General features: G+C 36.5%; 1 protein-coding gene and 2 non-coding genes across 4 annotated transcripts; all 3 read left to right on the top strand.

The window, feature by feature from the left end:
• rpl13 (ribosomal protein L13) lies at positions 1 to 11,437 on the top strand. 2 transcript variants are annotated; one of them, XM_039763336.1, is made up of 6 exons: positions 1 to 97; positions 1,293 to 1,410; positions 3,516 to 3,657; positions 7,756 to 7,929; positions 10,246 to 10,302; positions 11,249 to 11,437. In XM_039763336.1, exons 2-6 carry the CDS (start codon positions 1,307 to 1,309, stop codon positions 11,405 to 11,407), a joined length of 636 nt encoding a protein of 211 aa, XP_039619270.1. In that variant the 5' UTR covers positions 1 to 97; positions 1,293 to 1,306; the 3' UTR covers positions 11,408 to 11,437. The 2 variants fall into 2 exon arrangements, with proteins under 2 accessions (XP_039619270.1, XP_039619271.1); XM_039763337.1 differs by having other exon boundaries at positions 91 to 163.
• LOC120536141 lies at positions 854 to 938 on the top strand. Its single transcript, XR_005635047.1, has one exon. It is a non-coding gene; the product is annotated as a small nucleolar RNA MBII-202 (small nucleolar RNA).
• On the top strand, positions 8,076 to 8,159 carry LOC120536140. Its single transcript, XR_005635046.1, has one exon. It is a non-coding gene; the product is annotated as a small nucleolar RNA MBII-202 (small nucleolar RNA).
• Positions 11,438 to 17,506: the final 6,069 nt, after the last annotated feature.

Genomic DNA, 17,506 nt, shown 5'->3' with positions numbered 1-17,506 from the left:
CTCTCGGAGTTAAAAATGATTGGATAAACTTCTAGATAATTTTACTCCCCCCGCCCCTCTACTTCCTTTTTCCTTTCGGCCATTTTCTCCCAACACGGTATGTTTGAAATTCTTTGAGTGAAAGAAAATATAATCTAAATTAATCTTCTTCAGAACACTTAAGGTAGTGTCTCCGAATATGCCCTAAGTATTGAATAAAACATACCGGTGTGGAATATGGGACTATTTTATTTTTTGACACATATGGCACTATTAAATTTAAATTGTTTACGACGATTACTCTGTTCCATTTACCGTAACAGCATGCTTATGTGTCAGACAGCATTAATGTCTTGGCAACAGACATTTCTGAAAGAAAATAGCAGTAGTTTAGGAATGTTAGAAATTACTGCTACTTTTAGGAGTTTGTACTTATTCGACCTGTTCCGCAAACGTGTGCAGTCAGTTGGCTATGGCGTTTATCCTACTAGAGTTTGCTGTTGATTGCCTAGAGTTCAGAAGATACTTACGGTTTTCCGTTTCGAGAAATGTATTAGAGGAATAATGGTGTTTCTGTCAGAAGTAAACGAGTCTAATGTGTTTATCTAAAATGAAATTGTACCCCGAGACCTTTCGTTCAGCAATTCGGAAAATCCTAGAGGCCTAAAAGGCCAGTTTAATGTTAAATGTTGCACTTCCATTTTTTAGCAGGGCTTACTGGAGGTCTAATGTCACGCTTGGAAAATGTGTGCACTTCCTATCCAAGGGAATATTGAACTTAGAGAGAGCGTGAAAGTACTATGCGGTCGGAGTGAGGAAAACTTAAAAAATTAAATCTTAAACATCTGCAAGACTACGCGGTTTTTGGTCACATGATGAAAAATTCTCCGGAATCTCTGTAATCTCATTGATGATCCCTTTTGAACCCTTTATATTCTGATGACCAAAGTACCGTGTGTATTGGTTTCGCTTTTTATTGCAAAGAGGCGTTTATTTTGTGCCGGCCACGCTGTAGTTTTAATATAAAAGAATAACATACGTGAACATAATTTTAGCCTTTAGTGGATAAAAAATGTTTTTGTGACTCTCGGATACTAAACAATCAATACTTAAGACCTCCGTGTGTGTTCCGTTGTTTTTAATGGAATAAAGTTTAAATTTAGAAGACCAGTCCACCTGGCTTGTGTGAGCCATATAACATTTTTAAAGGGATCTCGCCAACAAAAGTAAACTAGATTTTTGGCTTGTTCTATATGATGAAATACACTTATGTTTGGGCTTATTTTTCTTTTTTGTTGCTGATTTTTCACCAGGGAAATAAACAACCATGGCCCCCAGCCGAAATGGCATGATTCTGAACCCACACTTTCACAAGGACTGGCAGAGGAGAGTCCGCACCTGGTTTAATCAGCCAGCTAGGAAGATCCGCAGGTAATTCCAGTGTTTGGTTATTGGTGTAACTTGCTGTGGTTCTGTAAGATTTTGAAATAATGAAAAGTGTAAATACATGTTGTGTCTTGAAATAACTAAAAGAGGAATCATTGTATTCAAATTTAAGGTAAGTTTATCAAAGTTTAAAAATAGCTAAATTGAACAGTTTCTAACAATTTGTTTTGACTAATGAAAACAATCTTTGCAGTTTAGTAGAATGTGAAGTCTTCCCAGCGAAAGCAGCTTAAATATTTACAACAAACACATGCAAAAAATTGCAGCACTTCTTGCCCTGAAAGCTAAGGTTATTATTTGTTCTTGATAGGCAATTGTATGCCAGTCTTGTGCAATTTTTATACCTAAAGTAGCTAACTGTGCTGTTGTCTGTTTGAAGGGGAAAAAATGGATTCATTTTTGTTTATGGTGAAAAAAACATTATGCAGTCATGTATTGATTGGTGCATCTTAATAGTAAAAAAACATACTGTGGGGTGTCTGGCAGAGCAGAGTTCTAAGCTTTGCAGAAGCAGAGGTGGTTTTTAACCAAAGCTTCATGTTGAACTAGCATTAAATGTGTCCAGCTCAGACTTCTTTTAGGGAGCAGCAAACATGCAACTGTTTAAATTTTTTTTATGTATTTAAGCCTTGACTGCCATATTCAGATAACAGAATACAGTTTTAATTGAAGCAGTGATTTTTAGAAATTTAATTAAATTGAAAAACACATGCATTGTTATAATAATTGATTACCGAAGAACAATTTTACCAAGTGTATGAATAGTACATAATCTAAACAAACTTGTGGTAGATAGACATTCTTTGCATTGTGACACAGGAGTTATTGCTTTTTCTTGAAAGCTCCAGTTTCTTGGTTATAAACCCTGGCCCAGGTACCGCATATAGATTTTGTGTGCTCGCCTGATTTGGTTTTCCAAGTACTTCAGTTTTCTTTCAAAATCTCAAAAAAATAGTAAGTTAACTTAGGAACTCTAAGCTGGCCCACTATGAGTGAATGTGGGTGTTCATGTGTGCATGAGGTGTGGCAGAAAAGTCATGAGACTGGCAACACTGCAAGCGATCTGGCAACGCTGCGCTGTTGTCCTTGATAGAGCACGTGTATCAGTACCCTCCCATAGCTCAGTGCGAGTTTCAACTCCTTCCATTAACTACGTGATTTTTGTGACTGCTATTAGCGAAGTTGTGTTTTTGGTTGTGCATCACGCAAAATGGAACAGCGGAATTTGGAGCAACGTTGTGCCATTAAACGGCAAGTGTGATGTTTGAAAAGTTAAAACAGGCCTATGGGGAACATTCTTTATCCCGAGCTCAAGTTTTTCGCTGGCACAAATCATTTTTGGAAGGCAGAAAACACGTTGAAGATGAACACCGTTCAGGGAGGACTTCAACTTCGAAAACCAATGAAAACATCGAACGTGTGAACGCTCTTGTGAGATCAGACCGTCGTTTAACATTAAGAATGTTGAGTGAACAATTAAATTTGAACAGATTTACCGTTCATCAAATTTTGACTGAACATTTGCACATGCGAAAGGTCTGTGCCAAAATGGTGCCGAAAAACTGCCCTCTCCATAACAGAATTTTTGACCTCAAAAGGCATTCCTGTGGTTCCCCAACCCCCTTATTCACCAACCTCAGTCCGTGTGACTTTTTCCTTTTTCCTAAACTGAAAGATGTCCTCAAAGGACGTCATTTCGGGACTTTAGAAAACATCCAAAAGAGTTTAACGGACATGCTGAAGACCATACCAGTTGAAGACTTCCAGCGCTGCTACCAACAGTGGGAACAACATCTCCATCGATGTGTAGCTGCCCAAGGGAGCTACTTTGAAAGGGATAACATTGATGTTTGAAAAAAATAAAAACTTTGGTAAATAAAAAATCGGTCTCATTAACTTTCTGCCACACCTCGTATGCTGCCAAAGTTTTCAAAGTCTTTGTTTTCATATTTAGGCCTTACAAAAATGTATAAACTATTTTTAATGGGCTGAAGACCTAGAAAAATTTAAGAGCAAAGCCTTTTTACTTAAAATTACTGTTTTAAAAAACAATAAATCGTATTAATTGGCATACTTTTTTTTTTCCAAAGACGAAAGGCACGTCAGGCCAAAGCTCGTCGAATTGCCCCTCGTCCAGTTGCTGGTCCTTTGAGGCCTATAGTTAGGTGTCCTACAATCCGGTACCACACAAAAGTCCGTGCCGGACGTGGATTCAGCCTGGAAGAATTAAAGGTAAGTTTAAACTTGTTTGTTTTATCATGCCATATCTTGAAATTACACAACTGTAAATATAAAAATCCAGAATTTTATCATTCAAATCAGTTTCCAGTCTCCTTGCTGGAGGATTATAGTGGTTGTAGGTTATTGATCCAACCAGTCAACAGGTTTTATTAACAGCAGGAACTGTATTTTAATAAGTTACAGTATTATATGCCTTATTACTCTTAATCCTTTTCAGAAATGTCTAATATGGTAGATGTTTTTTCTGAGAATGTTAAGGGAGTGGGTTCCTCAGTCTTGGATGGCTTCAGTGTTTGGTTTTCATTCCATATATTTTCTTCATTAGATGCAAACTTTGTTTTAGTTCCCTTATTAAGATTCACAACCTTTTGATTTCTACTAATTGCTTCCCTTTTGCTTAATCTGCTGTCAAATTAAGAAAACAGTGGCTACGCTGACTCCATTTGCAGTTGTGGTGGACAAAAACACATTTGCACTTTTGTTTTCTCCCCAAGGGCTTCATTGAAAGTCATTTCATGATTAGCACCCACATGTTCTCAGATTGGTGTAAAATCTGCAACCACTCTGGCACTCTTAAGGAGAAAGATGAGACTCTAGGTTAAAATATAAACGTCAAATTCATGTTTTTCTTTTCATGACAAATGTATATTTTCCTTTATGATTTATTGACTCATCAGTGAAATTGATAAAATAGTTATGGACTGTATTTTATGCATACCTGGTCTTATAAGCATCTCCTCCAACCCAAAGAAGTGAACATTTAATTGGAATTTTAGTTTAGATAAACTTTATCAGTCCCAAGTGGAGATTTAGATGCATATAGCAGCAGGAACAAAATATTAAAATTTCTGACTGTCAGAACAAATAATGCAGTCACTCAGTAGAGAAAAATATAAATGTATGTTGTTTTAAAAATAGTAAAAAACTTATAAGATTTTAGTTTGTGATTTTGTGAAAAAGCATTGAATTGCTTAAAGCAGCAGGCAGAAAAAATCCCTGGAGGTGGTACTTAGCACACTGTGATGGATGAGCTGCTGGCCAAAAGTGCTCCAAGAAAGTGCCTCCTTAAAGGGATTTTTTTTCATGATGCCATCCAAATTTACCATCATCTTCTCTTCACAACAGCTTCTATTGTGTCCAGGGTTATTTCTGTAGTGAAGCAGGCTTTCCTGATAGATTTGTTTAAGCATTGTGAGTCTTAAGCTCAAGTTTTCTCCTGAAGACCTCCATATAAAACAGTAAACTGGCCACTGCACATTGGTAGAACATTTCTAGCTTAACACATACCTCAAAAGACCTGGGTCTTCTCAGGAAGTACAGATTACCGTATGCTCTAGTCCTTCTTGTACAGCGCCTCTGCATTGTCATACCAATCCAGTTTGCTGTTTATGTGAACCCTAGGTACTTGTAGCTCTGCACCATCTCCACATCCTCCTCCATGTGGTGACTGGCCTCAGAGGCTCTTTGGCATGCAGGAAGTCCACCCCTTAACTCTTGACTTGTTGATGTTGATTTGTAGGTAATTCTCCCTGCACCTCAGTAATCCTCCTTTACTCTGACTCCTCTTCTCCATTATTAATGTGGCCTATGATAGAATCATCTGGCAATTTCTGTAGGTGACAAGCCACTGGTATTGACTGGAAGAATGTTGTGTAGAGGGTAAATGTGAAGGGATACAGGACAGTTCCAGTCTTGCTGAAGTACTCCACAGAGCTTACTGGAACATTTTTTCAGCACTCCGGGGCTGATTCCATCTGGCCCTGCAGCCTTATTTATAGTTTCACCAGCTCTCTCCTCACTTTATCAGCAAAGACACAGTCCCGGAAGTGAAAGGGAGCTGAAGACCATAGGTATGATGTCATTGTGTGTATAGGTCAGACAAGGTAGAAATGGCAGTTGTGATTCTGCAACTTCTCTAACTTGCACAGAGACTAGCAGGGCTGGACTGAATCAAACTTGTTATATGTCTGGCTCAGTTTATCATTTCTGTTCTTGTTCCCTTCCACTACAGGTTTTACAGCCTATCTATATCTAGTGGTAGTCCTCACTCCGTTCTACACTTCATTATTAGCAGCAGTTTTACTTTTACCTCCTGGTGTATTTATGTGCTGTTGCTTAAAAGATAGATTTAAAGTCAAATGTAAAAAAAATAAAAATTGGGGTTCTTTTTGTCCAAAAGTGATGTAGGAACAGGAACACTTGCCACAACAACATTTATTTACAAATGATGTAGCTCAAAGTGCTTTACAGGATGAAGAAAGAGAAAAAAAAGACTATTAAGAAAATGAAATTAGGCAACACTAACATAGAATAAAAGAAAGGTCCGATGGCCAGGGAGGACAGAAAAAAACTCCAAATGGCTGGAGAGAAAAAAAAATCGGAGGGAAAAAAAAAATTGCAGGGGTTCCAAGGCCACAAGACCGCCCAGCCCGCTCTAGACATTATATCTAACATAAATGACCTCAATCAGTCCTTATTGTATTCGGGGTTCACATGGAATAACTTGATGGTGATGATCATGTGGACGTCTAGCCTGTAATCCATCTGTATTGCACATAATTAACAAGACAAAATTGTCAAGCCCATTAAATGCATTTGTTACTTTCCCCTAGCTGTACTGTTGTTGTGTTTATATGCTTCAAAAAAAATGAAACAAGACTGCTAAATGTTGCATTGTAATGATCATTCATATGGTGAATCGCTGATGTCATGTTAAAGAGCAGTTATATGAAGTAGGCAAGTAATTTTGGAATAAGGATGGTCCAGTGGCCTTGGGTCCCTTAGGCTTTAGAGTAAAGTAAGACCGTACAGCAGCTCCTGTTTCATTGTTGGGCACATCCCAATGCATTTCCCAGCTGTAATTGTCTGTAGTATGAGTGAAGTGCAGCTAATCTGGTTTACTAAGCGTATGTAGAAGTTACTACTATATGTCAGTCAAACATGAGACTTCGTACCTGAAGCTCATCTATGCGAGATTTGTTTTAGTGCTAGTCTCCGTGTGTTGACTGTTAACCACCTGTAATGTTAACTTTTTGACCTTCTTGGTTGATGTAATTAAAGATTATATAGTTCTGATTCCTTGTCAAGCTTCTCAGCACTTAAAATACACAATTCTAATTTGCTTGTTGAAAAGTGGAATTTTATCACCCTTAGTTATTTAGCGGTGTCAATTAACTGATGCCTTTTTCAGATGAAGATGAACTGCTTAAATACATTTTTTTAAGTTGGATCACAGGTTAGGTTAAGGAACTTGCTCAGGGTCACACAGGATGGTGAAGATTGAAGCAGCAATCTTGTGGTTTAAAATCTCTGGCCTTTAAATCTCTATTGATTTTCAATGCTGTGTACTTCATTTTTCAGGGCTGGTTTAGCATCAGCAGTCATAGTTATACAGAAATAGTTTGAACAATATTGTGTCATTTTAATATGGCATTGGCATACTTCACAATTTTATTGCATTTTATAGTTTTGATATATAGTTAAGTGACTAATATATTTATTGCAGTAGTTGGAATTGAAAATAATCTGAGTTGGCATTTAGTTTTTTTCCTGATTGACAGATGTGACGTTGAGTGGGGGGAAAACAGTTAATTTTTCACATGAAAGTTTTAGACTTTTGAAAAGCATTTTCAGCTGTTCCACTATCAATAATGGAATCAATTATTTTGATCATTTTGAACATGGTACTTGTAACTAGTAAATAAGTTCAGAAAACAAAATGAAAAACGGTGAGAAATATGGAGCTTCTGCAAAAAGGCTGCTGCTTGTTCCAGTGCCCTACATTTCCAAAGCAATATCTTTAATTCATTATCAGTCTACACAGTTGTAAATATGTCTGAAGATATCCAATATTGTGGAATTTTTTTCAAGCTGAAGTTTGTTTAAATAAAGTAGTATTTTTCACAAGTACTTGGCTTGCATTTTTTGTTTTTAATGGCAAATTGAAGCTAGGTTTATATTGAGGGAAGTTAGTAGCACTCCTGCAAATGATAATGCAGGCTGTTTTGGAACCGGTTTTTAAATCTCAAATCTGTCCTTGCTTTAATGTTTACCTCTTCCATTGAGTTCATATATGTCTTTTCTTATCAGGCTTCTGGCATTAACAAAAGAGTGGCTGCTACTATTGGCATTTCAGTAGATCCTCGTCGCAGAAACAAATCCACTGAATCGCTGCAGGCAAATGTCCAACGTTTGAAGGAGTACCGCTCCAAACTCGTCCTCTTCCCCAGGAAGGCCTCAGCACCAAAGAAGGGAGATAGCTCTGTGAGTATTTGTGTTTGAAGGGGGAAAACAAAAATTAGAATTTTCATTTGTATAAATTAACTTTAAATATGGGAAAATTATCAATGTATGCATGCGAGGAAAAGCACTTCCTAAAATTCTTGGCCAAAGTATACAGTCCAGTTAAATGATGAGAAAATCTCCGGAATCTCTGCACTAATTTTGATGATTCATTTTAACCCTGAATTTTCTGATAACTGGATATTTTCTTTCATATGTATTGTACATATATCAAAGTAAACTAGTTTCAGGATTAAATTTAGCAATTCAATATTTTTACCTCTTAATACCTTTAAAGTGCTTTGTGTACATCACATGCAGCAAACATTGTTTAGGTGTTCCATGAGCCATCAGTTGTAATGCCTTGTATTAGTGATTATCTACAGATAGCCTGCATTTGACGCAACACTGATTGTTGATCAGTGTGGCACTGATCTGAGGTGACCCAAACTAGAAAGTATCTGTTTTGATACATGCAGTTTTGTATTTGTTACCTTGCTTAAAGTTGTGCTTAATAGCTCAGTTGAACGTATTTATATTGTAGTTATTTTATTACCGGTATGAATAAGCACAAGTTAATTTTATTATTACATTCAGTGGGTTGCTGTTTTTATTGTGGTCACATTTTTAAAAGGTCTTTGTGATGATCTAAGAGCAGAAATTACATTCCTATCAAACAAACTATGACCTTTTGCAATTCTAAAAAGATACAGATAAGAACATGACGTTGTTGTACATTACAGACGGACATCAGCTTTTAAAGTTTTATCCGTTCAGGAAACAAGTAAAGCAGTATTCAACATGTATAACAAAATAGACCCGAAGAAGAAAGTTTAAACTTTACCACAACCTTTTATTTATATAGCACATTTTAGATACAATGAATTGAAAACAACTTTTTTTGATAACTTGAAAATGTAGCCAACCAAAAAAAAGGTAGACATGAAGATTACAGTTTTAACCAGCTAAAACTTGATAAATATTTTACAAAATGTCATCAGTTTGCACACTGTTTCGTAAAGGAGTTCTGGATTCATTTAACCTTGATGAATGAGTAATGATCTGTCTGCGAATCAAGATGTATTGACTGATCTTTCCTTGTGTGTTAAATTTAAACACTAGTTTACTTTTTGTTAAATTATAGGTAAAATAAAAATCATTGTAAATTTAGACTTTTAAGTGTGTAAGCATTTAGGTTCCTACTCCAGTTTGATTCTATGTGCTTATGTAAAAGTAGATTATCAATTGTTACTGCAACAAAGCACAAATGATCAAAATAGGCTAAATATGACACCTACATTAAAGTTGTCTTTAACACAGTAAAGAAATATATATTAGAATCAGTGGTTTATTGTAAACTTAATTAGTAATTCTCAATGATTTAAAGAAACATTTATTACTTTTCACCTGGAACATAACTAAAAATCTGCATTTAAAGGAGAGTCTTGAAAGCATGGCAACACCTAGAGTACAGGCTTAGAAACATGCGTTAGAAATGACACATTAGTGCCGTCTACGCTTGCTGTACACAACACATTTGGTAGCTTGTGACTTTTTGCAGTCATTGGGTGATGGACTGTCCATATAATACTGTCACAACAGTTGTGATGAAGAAATTCCTTCAGAGCCTCTATCTCAATTAGTTGCAGTAGCCAACAGATTCTGCATAACGCAGTTGATTATCACCATCTTGATCATCGTCATCAAAATATTCACCTTGCAACAATTTCAAAACCTCAGCAGTAGGTAACAGATATCACAGCAGTGATAGCCCGTAAGCTAGCAGTGCCTAAAGTGGCCGTATATTGAGATACAATTTTTATTTGTCCCATCTTGACTGACTCATTGAGATACCATTTTACTCATTCCTTCCATTCAAAGTGTTAACAAATCTTGTATCAAATATTCATGATATTTTGAATATAATGAGATCATATTCTTCTCATTTGTTCTTATTATGCTTGTAACATGAAACAGTTTTCATTTTTTATTGTGCTCTGCGGATCAAAACTGTTTTGTTTTGGGATCCACAGACCCAAAAAGATTAAGAAATGCTGGCACATATGTTTAATCAGCTTTTTTGTAGTAGGGAGCAGAAATCAGAAACATACACAAGGGACATAGAAGATTTTAATAATTTCCTTACTCTACAAACACTGGAACACTAATCTAGAAATGACTAAACCTTCCAATAACTTAATTGTAATTAATACCTTTTTGTACAGTATGTTCTAATTGTAACAAGAATTAGATGATTATCTTGTGTTTAATTTTTTCCTCATCTCTCTTCCCTATTAGCCTGAAGAGCTTAAAATGGCCACCCAGCTCACTGGAACTGTCATGCCAGTCAGAAATGTAAGTACTGTCAATATAGTATCTACATTATAGGGTAGATTGCAATAAAAATAATAGTTAAATACAACAATAAATCTGTCAGGTCAGGTTGGGGAGAATGCACTGGTATAGCGTGTTGCTGCACCCACCACATGACGAAACAGCTCGGGGTCCTGTTTGGCAACCTCACAGGCAGACACATAATCCAGTCCCACCCTCCGGAAATGACCCTTTATCTGCCACAGCAAGGTCTTGCATGGGCGTCCCCTTGGCCTGGTCCAGGCACTTGGGTCCTCAACAGCGAGGATCCTGTGAACCGGATCACCCTCGGGGGAATTGCTGTAGTGCCGTAACTGACGCTCCCTCATAATGCAGGTTTTGTGCCTCATTCGAGACACGAGCGACGCTCATTTAACACCGTGTCAAACCAGCAGTACCCAATTATTCTCCAAAGAGAAGCAGTACCAAAAATCTATAGTTGTCAGTAAATTCGTCAGCCCTGAGTATTTGCACAGTAGACATATTTGCTTATGGAATATTTTCCTTTGTTAAATACTGTACTGTTTTATCTAATTTTATGGGAATTTAACTGAAAGACAAATTGGAAACAAATGTGTCTGCTGCTACAGCTTTACGTGAAAATGTTTGGATAGTTATCATCTTCGAAGCCTGCTTAATCATGAGTTAGGGCTGAGGGGGACTGGAGTCTATCCCAGCAAGCACAGGGCAGGAACAATCTGCTGCTAGTCCATTGCAGTGTAGTTTTTAAGTATAAAATTCTAAGTTAAACCATTGTGATGGTGGTAATGATGCAGTTTAATTTGTCTGCTATAGACTACTGGTGAAGTGTTTGAGTGCAGTTACATACACTTGGAAAAGAAAAATGCAGGTTACAGATAAGTTAGCAAAATAATGTGTAAGATAAATGGTTTTTAGTTTATGTTCTGACAAAGTATTTTCTGTGCAGATTTACAAGAAAGAGAAGGCACGGGTAATCACAGAAGAGGAGAAGAAGTTCCAAGCATTTGCTAGCCTGCGTATGGCACGTGCCAATGCTAGACTCTTTGGTATTCGTGCTAAGAGAGCCAAGGAAGCAGCTGAGCAAGATGTGGAGAAAAAGAAGTAAAAGTTTAGTTTCTATGGAACTTGAAAAAAATAAAAGCCTTTACTTACTTAACTCTCGTTTGAGTGTAATATTCTAAAATTGTTGATGTCATTAGTGTTGCACATTTTTCACAATAGTTCATGTTTCCTGAATGGGAACAGGAAGATTTAGGTTACAGAAGTATATTAAATGCAACAAAGATTGGTTTTGGGGGTGTTACATGCCATAGTCATGCATTTGGAATTTCATTTTAAGCACTAATGGTGTGTTTCTTAGTTTGCTTCTTTTAGAAATGTACCATCTCCTTGCTACTGGAGTAATTATTTGCAGTATTTTAGATTTTGGTTCACAAGTTTTGATAACTTTTGTTTGCCCTTAAATTGCTTTGCCTTTTGCCTGTCTAACCATTCGGTTGTTTTCAGGGTGGCAACAAAATTCTTGTTAATGTATTGTATATGTATTTATGTGTGTGTATGTATATGTCCACCTCCGATCATCCCTCCACCATGACTTGATAAATTTTATTTTATATGAAAAATTGGCCCGCCTCCACAGACACAATTGCATTATGTGGTGAAGAGAAAAATGATCAGATTTGTTATTTAAATTCACAAAAGATGGTGAAGTGATCTCCTTGTACGTCAATACATCTGTGCCCATTTCAGCATGTTCATGTACACTCTTTGCAAATCATGGGATTGATTCTGTGTCAAATTTTTAATGTTCAACTTCAGTTAATTTACAGTCTGTAGATTTGTCTCATACACGCAGCCCTTTAAATGACCCCACAAGTAATAGTCGCACGTTATGATGTCAGGTGATAGTGATGGCATAAGCCCTTGCTAATAATCCTTTCATCGGGGAAATCTTCCCGAATAGTAGCCATAGATATGTGGGAAGTATGTTGAGTCACACCATCTTCCTGGAAGTAACAGTGGTCGTGTTCATAGTCTGTCAGTTGTGTGTAGAACTGGCGAAAAATCTGCATATACACCTCCGATTTCAGCGGTGTCAAAGAAGATGGGGCCTATGATCCATGTAGCAGAAATCTCAGGAGTCATCTGGGAGGAGACGTGCCACTTTTTTGTGGGCCTCCCTGTATAAAAATAGACATGCATACAGATTTGTGTAAAAGGAGTGCAGAAAATTTTTTAAAATCCATTCCTGTTGATTCATGCTTAGTTCAATTTTTATTTACAGTAGTTTGAATTTTCAAAAGTGTTGCAGATATTTGACACTTTCTAGGTAGATAAAATATTGCCATTTTTCAGTGTTTCTCATTCTTTAAACTAGGATAAATCTAGCCTTTGCTGTATGATTGTGTAATTCTTTGCAAAAAAAAAAAAATATTGTTTTATTCACCCAGTGTTTAACAGAGATTGAAGCGTAACTCTTGGCAATGCTTTTTTTCACCAAACTTTCTTGGGTATAATTCAGTACTGTGTAGTGCAATCAATAATAATACAAAATGTGAGTAGAAGTCAGGGCCAAGTTTGTAGTTGAGTTTGTTATCCAAAGGACTCTTAACTGGATTTATTTTTGAATTGTGCTAAAACTCTTCCCAACAAGCATATATTAAATTACGTTTTTGAGTGTCTGCACCTTTTTGGTAAACTAATTAAAACTGACAGTTTGTGGTGTTCACTATGCAAAGTAATGCTTTTGCATATTTGTAATGAACTTGATTTGAATTTGGTGCACCACTTATTGTTCCTTTTAATTTGTCCACCTCACTCCTCCACCATAACTTGAAAAATTTTATTTTATACTCCTTTTATGTTGCCTTCAAATTAAATTCAGGTCATCTAAAATGTCTATGTTTGAAGTTGCACTTTTGCACAGCCTTAATCAAAATGAGTAATGCCAAACATGGACAGTAGTTCTTCCATGAAATTAAATCACTTTAGCAAGATACTGAAAGCAATGTCTGTGATTTTTATGGCATCCCCCTCTGCATGTAAAAAAATGTTTCCAGCTCTCAGATGAAGTAATGTATATCTAAGACTACTTGTTTTTATTGTAGACGGACATCCTAACAGAATAGTACCTGCAGTATAGAGGAGATTTGTCAGAATTCAATCAGGCAGGACCAAAGTTTGCAGTTGGCTGTTTGCTGTATTCCTGAATCATTCATCCATTTTCTAAACCCTCTTATCCAGAGCTTGGTTAAGGGAAAGCTGCACCTATCCTTGCAAGCATGAAAGGATTTAGGAGGGTGGAAGTCATTGGGTTTGAACCGTTGTTTGGGCCTCACCTAGATGTTCGGAATGAACCTCGCAAAACTAGAATGTTGTCTCAACTGGAGTAGGCAGTACGCCAGAAAAGCAAGCTGTACAAGAGCATGTAGCAGGTGTTTGCATGGCACAAAACCCACAAAGACATCATCTGAGAAGGTGAAGAATTTCTCAGTTCTGTGCAGAGTGTCAGGTAAGTTGTTGACAAAACGTGAACACCTGACAAGCTGAAACATTTTTCAGCAATTTGCTGTGTACAAGGTATTTCAAGTAAAGGTTTTGTTGGTCACTACATTTCAACATCTGGCTTTTAAATTATATACAATACACTAATTTTACAACTCGTGTCTGGTCTCATGCAGACTGGAGTTTGGTTGGAGGGTATAAACTGGATGAGTTTCTGCATGTCTGTCGGCCCGATTACAACTAACATGCTGTCTCTTACGAACAAATTGTGCAAAGAATTATCTGCTTATGATAAATCCTACCTTGTAAGTGAACACCGAGTGTTGAATATTACCCAAAGCTGTTATTGTACCACATACATTCAGGAGTGGCATCATAGAGTTTACAGAACAAAAAAATCCTCACCTTTGTGTGCGTCATCATCACTACTACTACAGGGTGGTCCAGATCTAATTATGCAGATCCAGATCGTCTGGATGACTTTGATTTATGCGGGGACGATTCTTCATGTCGTCAGTTTGCAATTTTCTCGATGGTTTGGGATTTTTTGAGTGATTTTCTATGTAATATAAGTTATAGTGTAATGAAAATTGCATGATTAGATCTGGACCACCCTGTAGTATCTGCAGTTAGGTCTAAAGTGTTTGGACAGTAGCACAATTTTCATTAGTTTTGCTCTATACACCACAGTGGATTTGAAATGAAATAATTTAAATGATTAAAGTGTACACTTTCAGCCACCATGGAAATATATTAACAGCCATTTTTGTAAATATCCCCACTCCTTTTTCCTGTGCGCAGAAGTATTTGGACATTTGACTAACAAGATCTTCCACAGCCAGGTGTGAGAAGCAAGGTTATTATAGTTAACGAAAACTAAAATTAAAACTGAAACTGTTATTAAAAAAACATTTTCGTAAACTGAAATAAAATAATTAACAAAACTGAAATGAAAAACTAAAACTAAACGAAACTATTAAAGTTGCTGGAAAAACTAACTGAAATAAAATAATAATTTACTAAAATATTTTTAGTTTTCGTTTTTGAATAAATATTCTTGCCGTTAGTCTTTAACCCTTGTAAGTTTCAACTCTAAAACAAAGTCATCCACCATGAGCCGCCCGCATATATTCATCCAGTGAACGGCAGCTGGTGAAGGAGGGCGGCAGTTCACACAGCATTTGCGGTGACAGAGCAAGCTGAGTGCGGGTGCATAAAGTATGAGAAATAGAAAGCGATTTGTGTGCCGCATTTCTTTGTGCTTTTCGTATATCAAGATGTAATTCAAATGGCTGAAATCAGAATGTGCTGGTCAATAAAACGTTTACCATAGAAAAATCACGAGTGAGTAACGTGTCAGTTTATTTCTCAGGTGTCTGCTTTTTGTTGACAGCAATTCACCTGCCACTTCACGCAGGAGAAATCGTTTTTACATTCTCATATACAGAAAGTATAGTAATCATGAAAAAATTCGACATTGATATTTTGATGAATCTTGACGTTGTCCAACAATACTGTTTTTTGGAATTGTTTGTGTGCGCGTCTCTGTGCGTGTGTAAACACGATAACTCAAAACGTAACTAGATAGATGGATGAAATTCGCATGTGGTTGTTATACCACAATTGTAGATCTGTATTAACTTTTGGCCAAATCCATCACCCAGAAGTTGTACTTTATCTGAACACATACTCAATTTTTTTTATTTATACAGCTGCAGAGTCCGATTTATTCAACTTTACTTTTTAATAATTGTTCAATATATTATTAATTTGATTTGTTGTTGATGGATTCCTTAAAGTACATAATATGAAAATATAATCATTGTCTTGCAGTTTACTCCTCAAATATCCATCCCCATATCTGAGTATACAAGAAGTCAGGGAGATCATTCCGGTTTTTACAATAAAAGGGTGCGATCGAGAGACAGAGTAGGTCATCATACAAGATCAGCATATTGTTACTGACCAATCACTTTTGCTTTAAAAACATTGTTTAACAACGAAGCCATATAAACAAAGGCAGAAAGTCCGACAAGTGATGAAAAACTACAAATGGGTTTTGTATTTATTCCATATTTATTAATTTATCATTTTTAGTTCATATTCACAACTCAAAATACCTGATATTGTTAAAGTAATCCATTAGCAAAATATTTTCTCCCTTTTTCAATGTTTTTCTCTCTCTCCCAAAATAGATTGTTGAAATATCATATTCTTTTTGTTCTTAACATCAGCCTTATCATACATATTGCATACCAGGGATTTTTCCTGCCTTGCATCCAAACCTGCTATGGTAGGCTCCAGGTTTTCTGAAATCCTACTCTGGATAAATAGGTTTAGATAATGTATATATTGTTCCTAATCTCAGACGCTGTCTCTGTTATTTTATGCCTGTCTGTACTCCTATTGCCTGCTCTTGCCCTGCTCATTATGGGTTTACTGTCCTTTATGTTGGGCTATTCAAGTCTCACTGCCCCTAACCTTGACACTACATGCTTGTTGTTCTTTGTTTCCCTCAATACAGCTAGGTGGGGTCTGCACACTGATTCAAGTCTAAGAGCCCTATTCTTCCTAAGCCCCTGTGATTTTCATGAGAAAATATTTTAAAAATTATAAAATTGTGTAAAATTGTTCATATTCAGTGTCTAGTTTTGATTATGCTTGTTTCTATCAGACACAAATAAAACCAGATAAAAAACCAGGCTGTATAGTAAGCTTCCACTAACATTAAACTTGTATCCAAATCTGTTAAGTGTACAGTTCTGTCTGATTGTGACACAAAACTAAGCGCTCCATGCCGTAATTACTAAAACTAAAACTGAAACTAATATATATAAAAATAAAATAGAAATGTTTTTGTGAAATAAAAACTAAACTAAAGCTAAAAATACATGATGAAGGAAAACTAAAACTAAACTGAATTTCCAAGTAAGATAAGAAAAAATATAGAAATAAAAACTAATATAAAAAGGCAAAACTATAATAACCTTGGTGAGAAGGTCCCTCATTTTATTTACTATTAAAAAGAGAGAACGGCTCATGATCTGTTGCTTATCACATCATCTGTGAAACATGGTGGAGGCAGTGTTATGGCAATGAGCATGTGTGACTGCCAGTGGACCGTGGGTGTTTATTGATAATGATGACTATTGACCAAAGTTGAAAGATGATTTCTGAAGTGTACAGGGCTGTACTGTCTGCTCGGATTTAGATACATGCTGAAAAACTGACAGGACAACGTCTGACAGTACAGGTGGACAATGAGCCAAAGCGTACTGTGACAGCAGACTAAGTGCTTTTCAATGCAAAGTAATGGAATATTCTTAATGGACTGAGTCGATCAAATGACCTCAACCCAATTGGAGATGCATTTCACTTGCTGAAGACAAAACTGAAGGCAGAAAGTCCATCACACAAGCAGGACCTGAAGACCGCTGCAGTAAAGGCCCGATAAGGCATCCCTATGGTGGAAACCCAGCACTTGGAGGTGGCCATGGGTTCCAGATTTTAGCCAGTCATTGACTAAAGAATTTTCAACCAAGAATAGCAAATGAATGTAATAAATTTGATTATGTTAGTTTATCCAAATACTTTTGAGTCCCAGAAAAAAAGGCACCATGTATAAAGGTGGCTCATACAATGTTTTTTTTTAATGCCTTAAATTAAAACTGCAAGCCTACACTTCAATCATATCTGGATT

The sequence above is a fragment of the Polypterus senegalus genome, chromosome 9 (assembly GCF_016835505.1).
Source record: "Polypterus senegalus isolate Bchr_013 chromosome 9, ASM1683550v1, whole genome shotgun sequence".
In the NCBI taxonomy this organism is placed as follows: domain Eukaryota; kingdom Metazoa; phylum Chordata; class Cladistia; order Polypteriformes; family Polypteridae; genus Polypterus; species Polypterus senegalus.
This window is presented reverse-complemented; position numbering and strand designations above follow the sequence as displayed.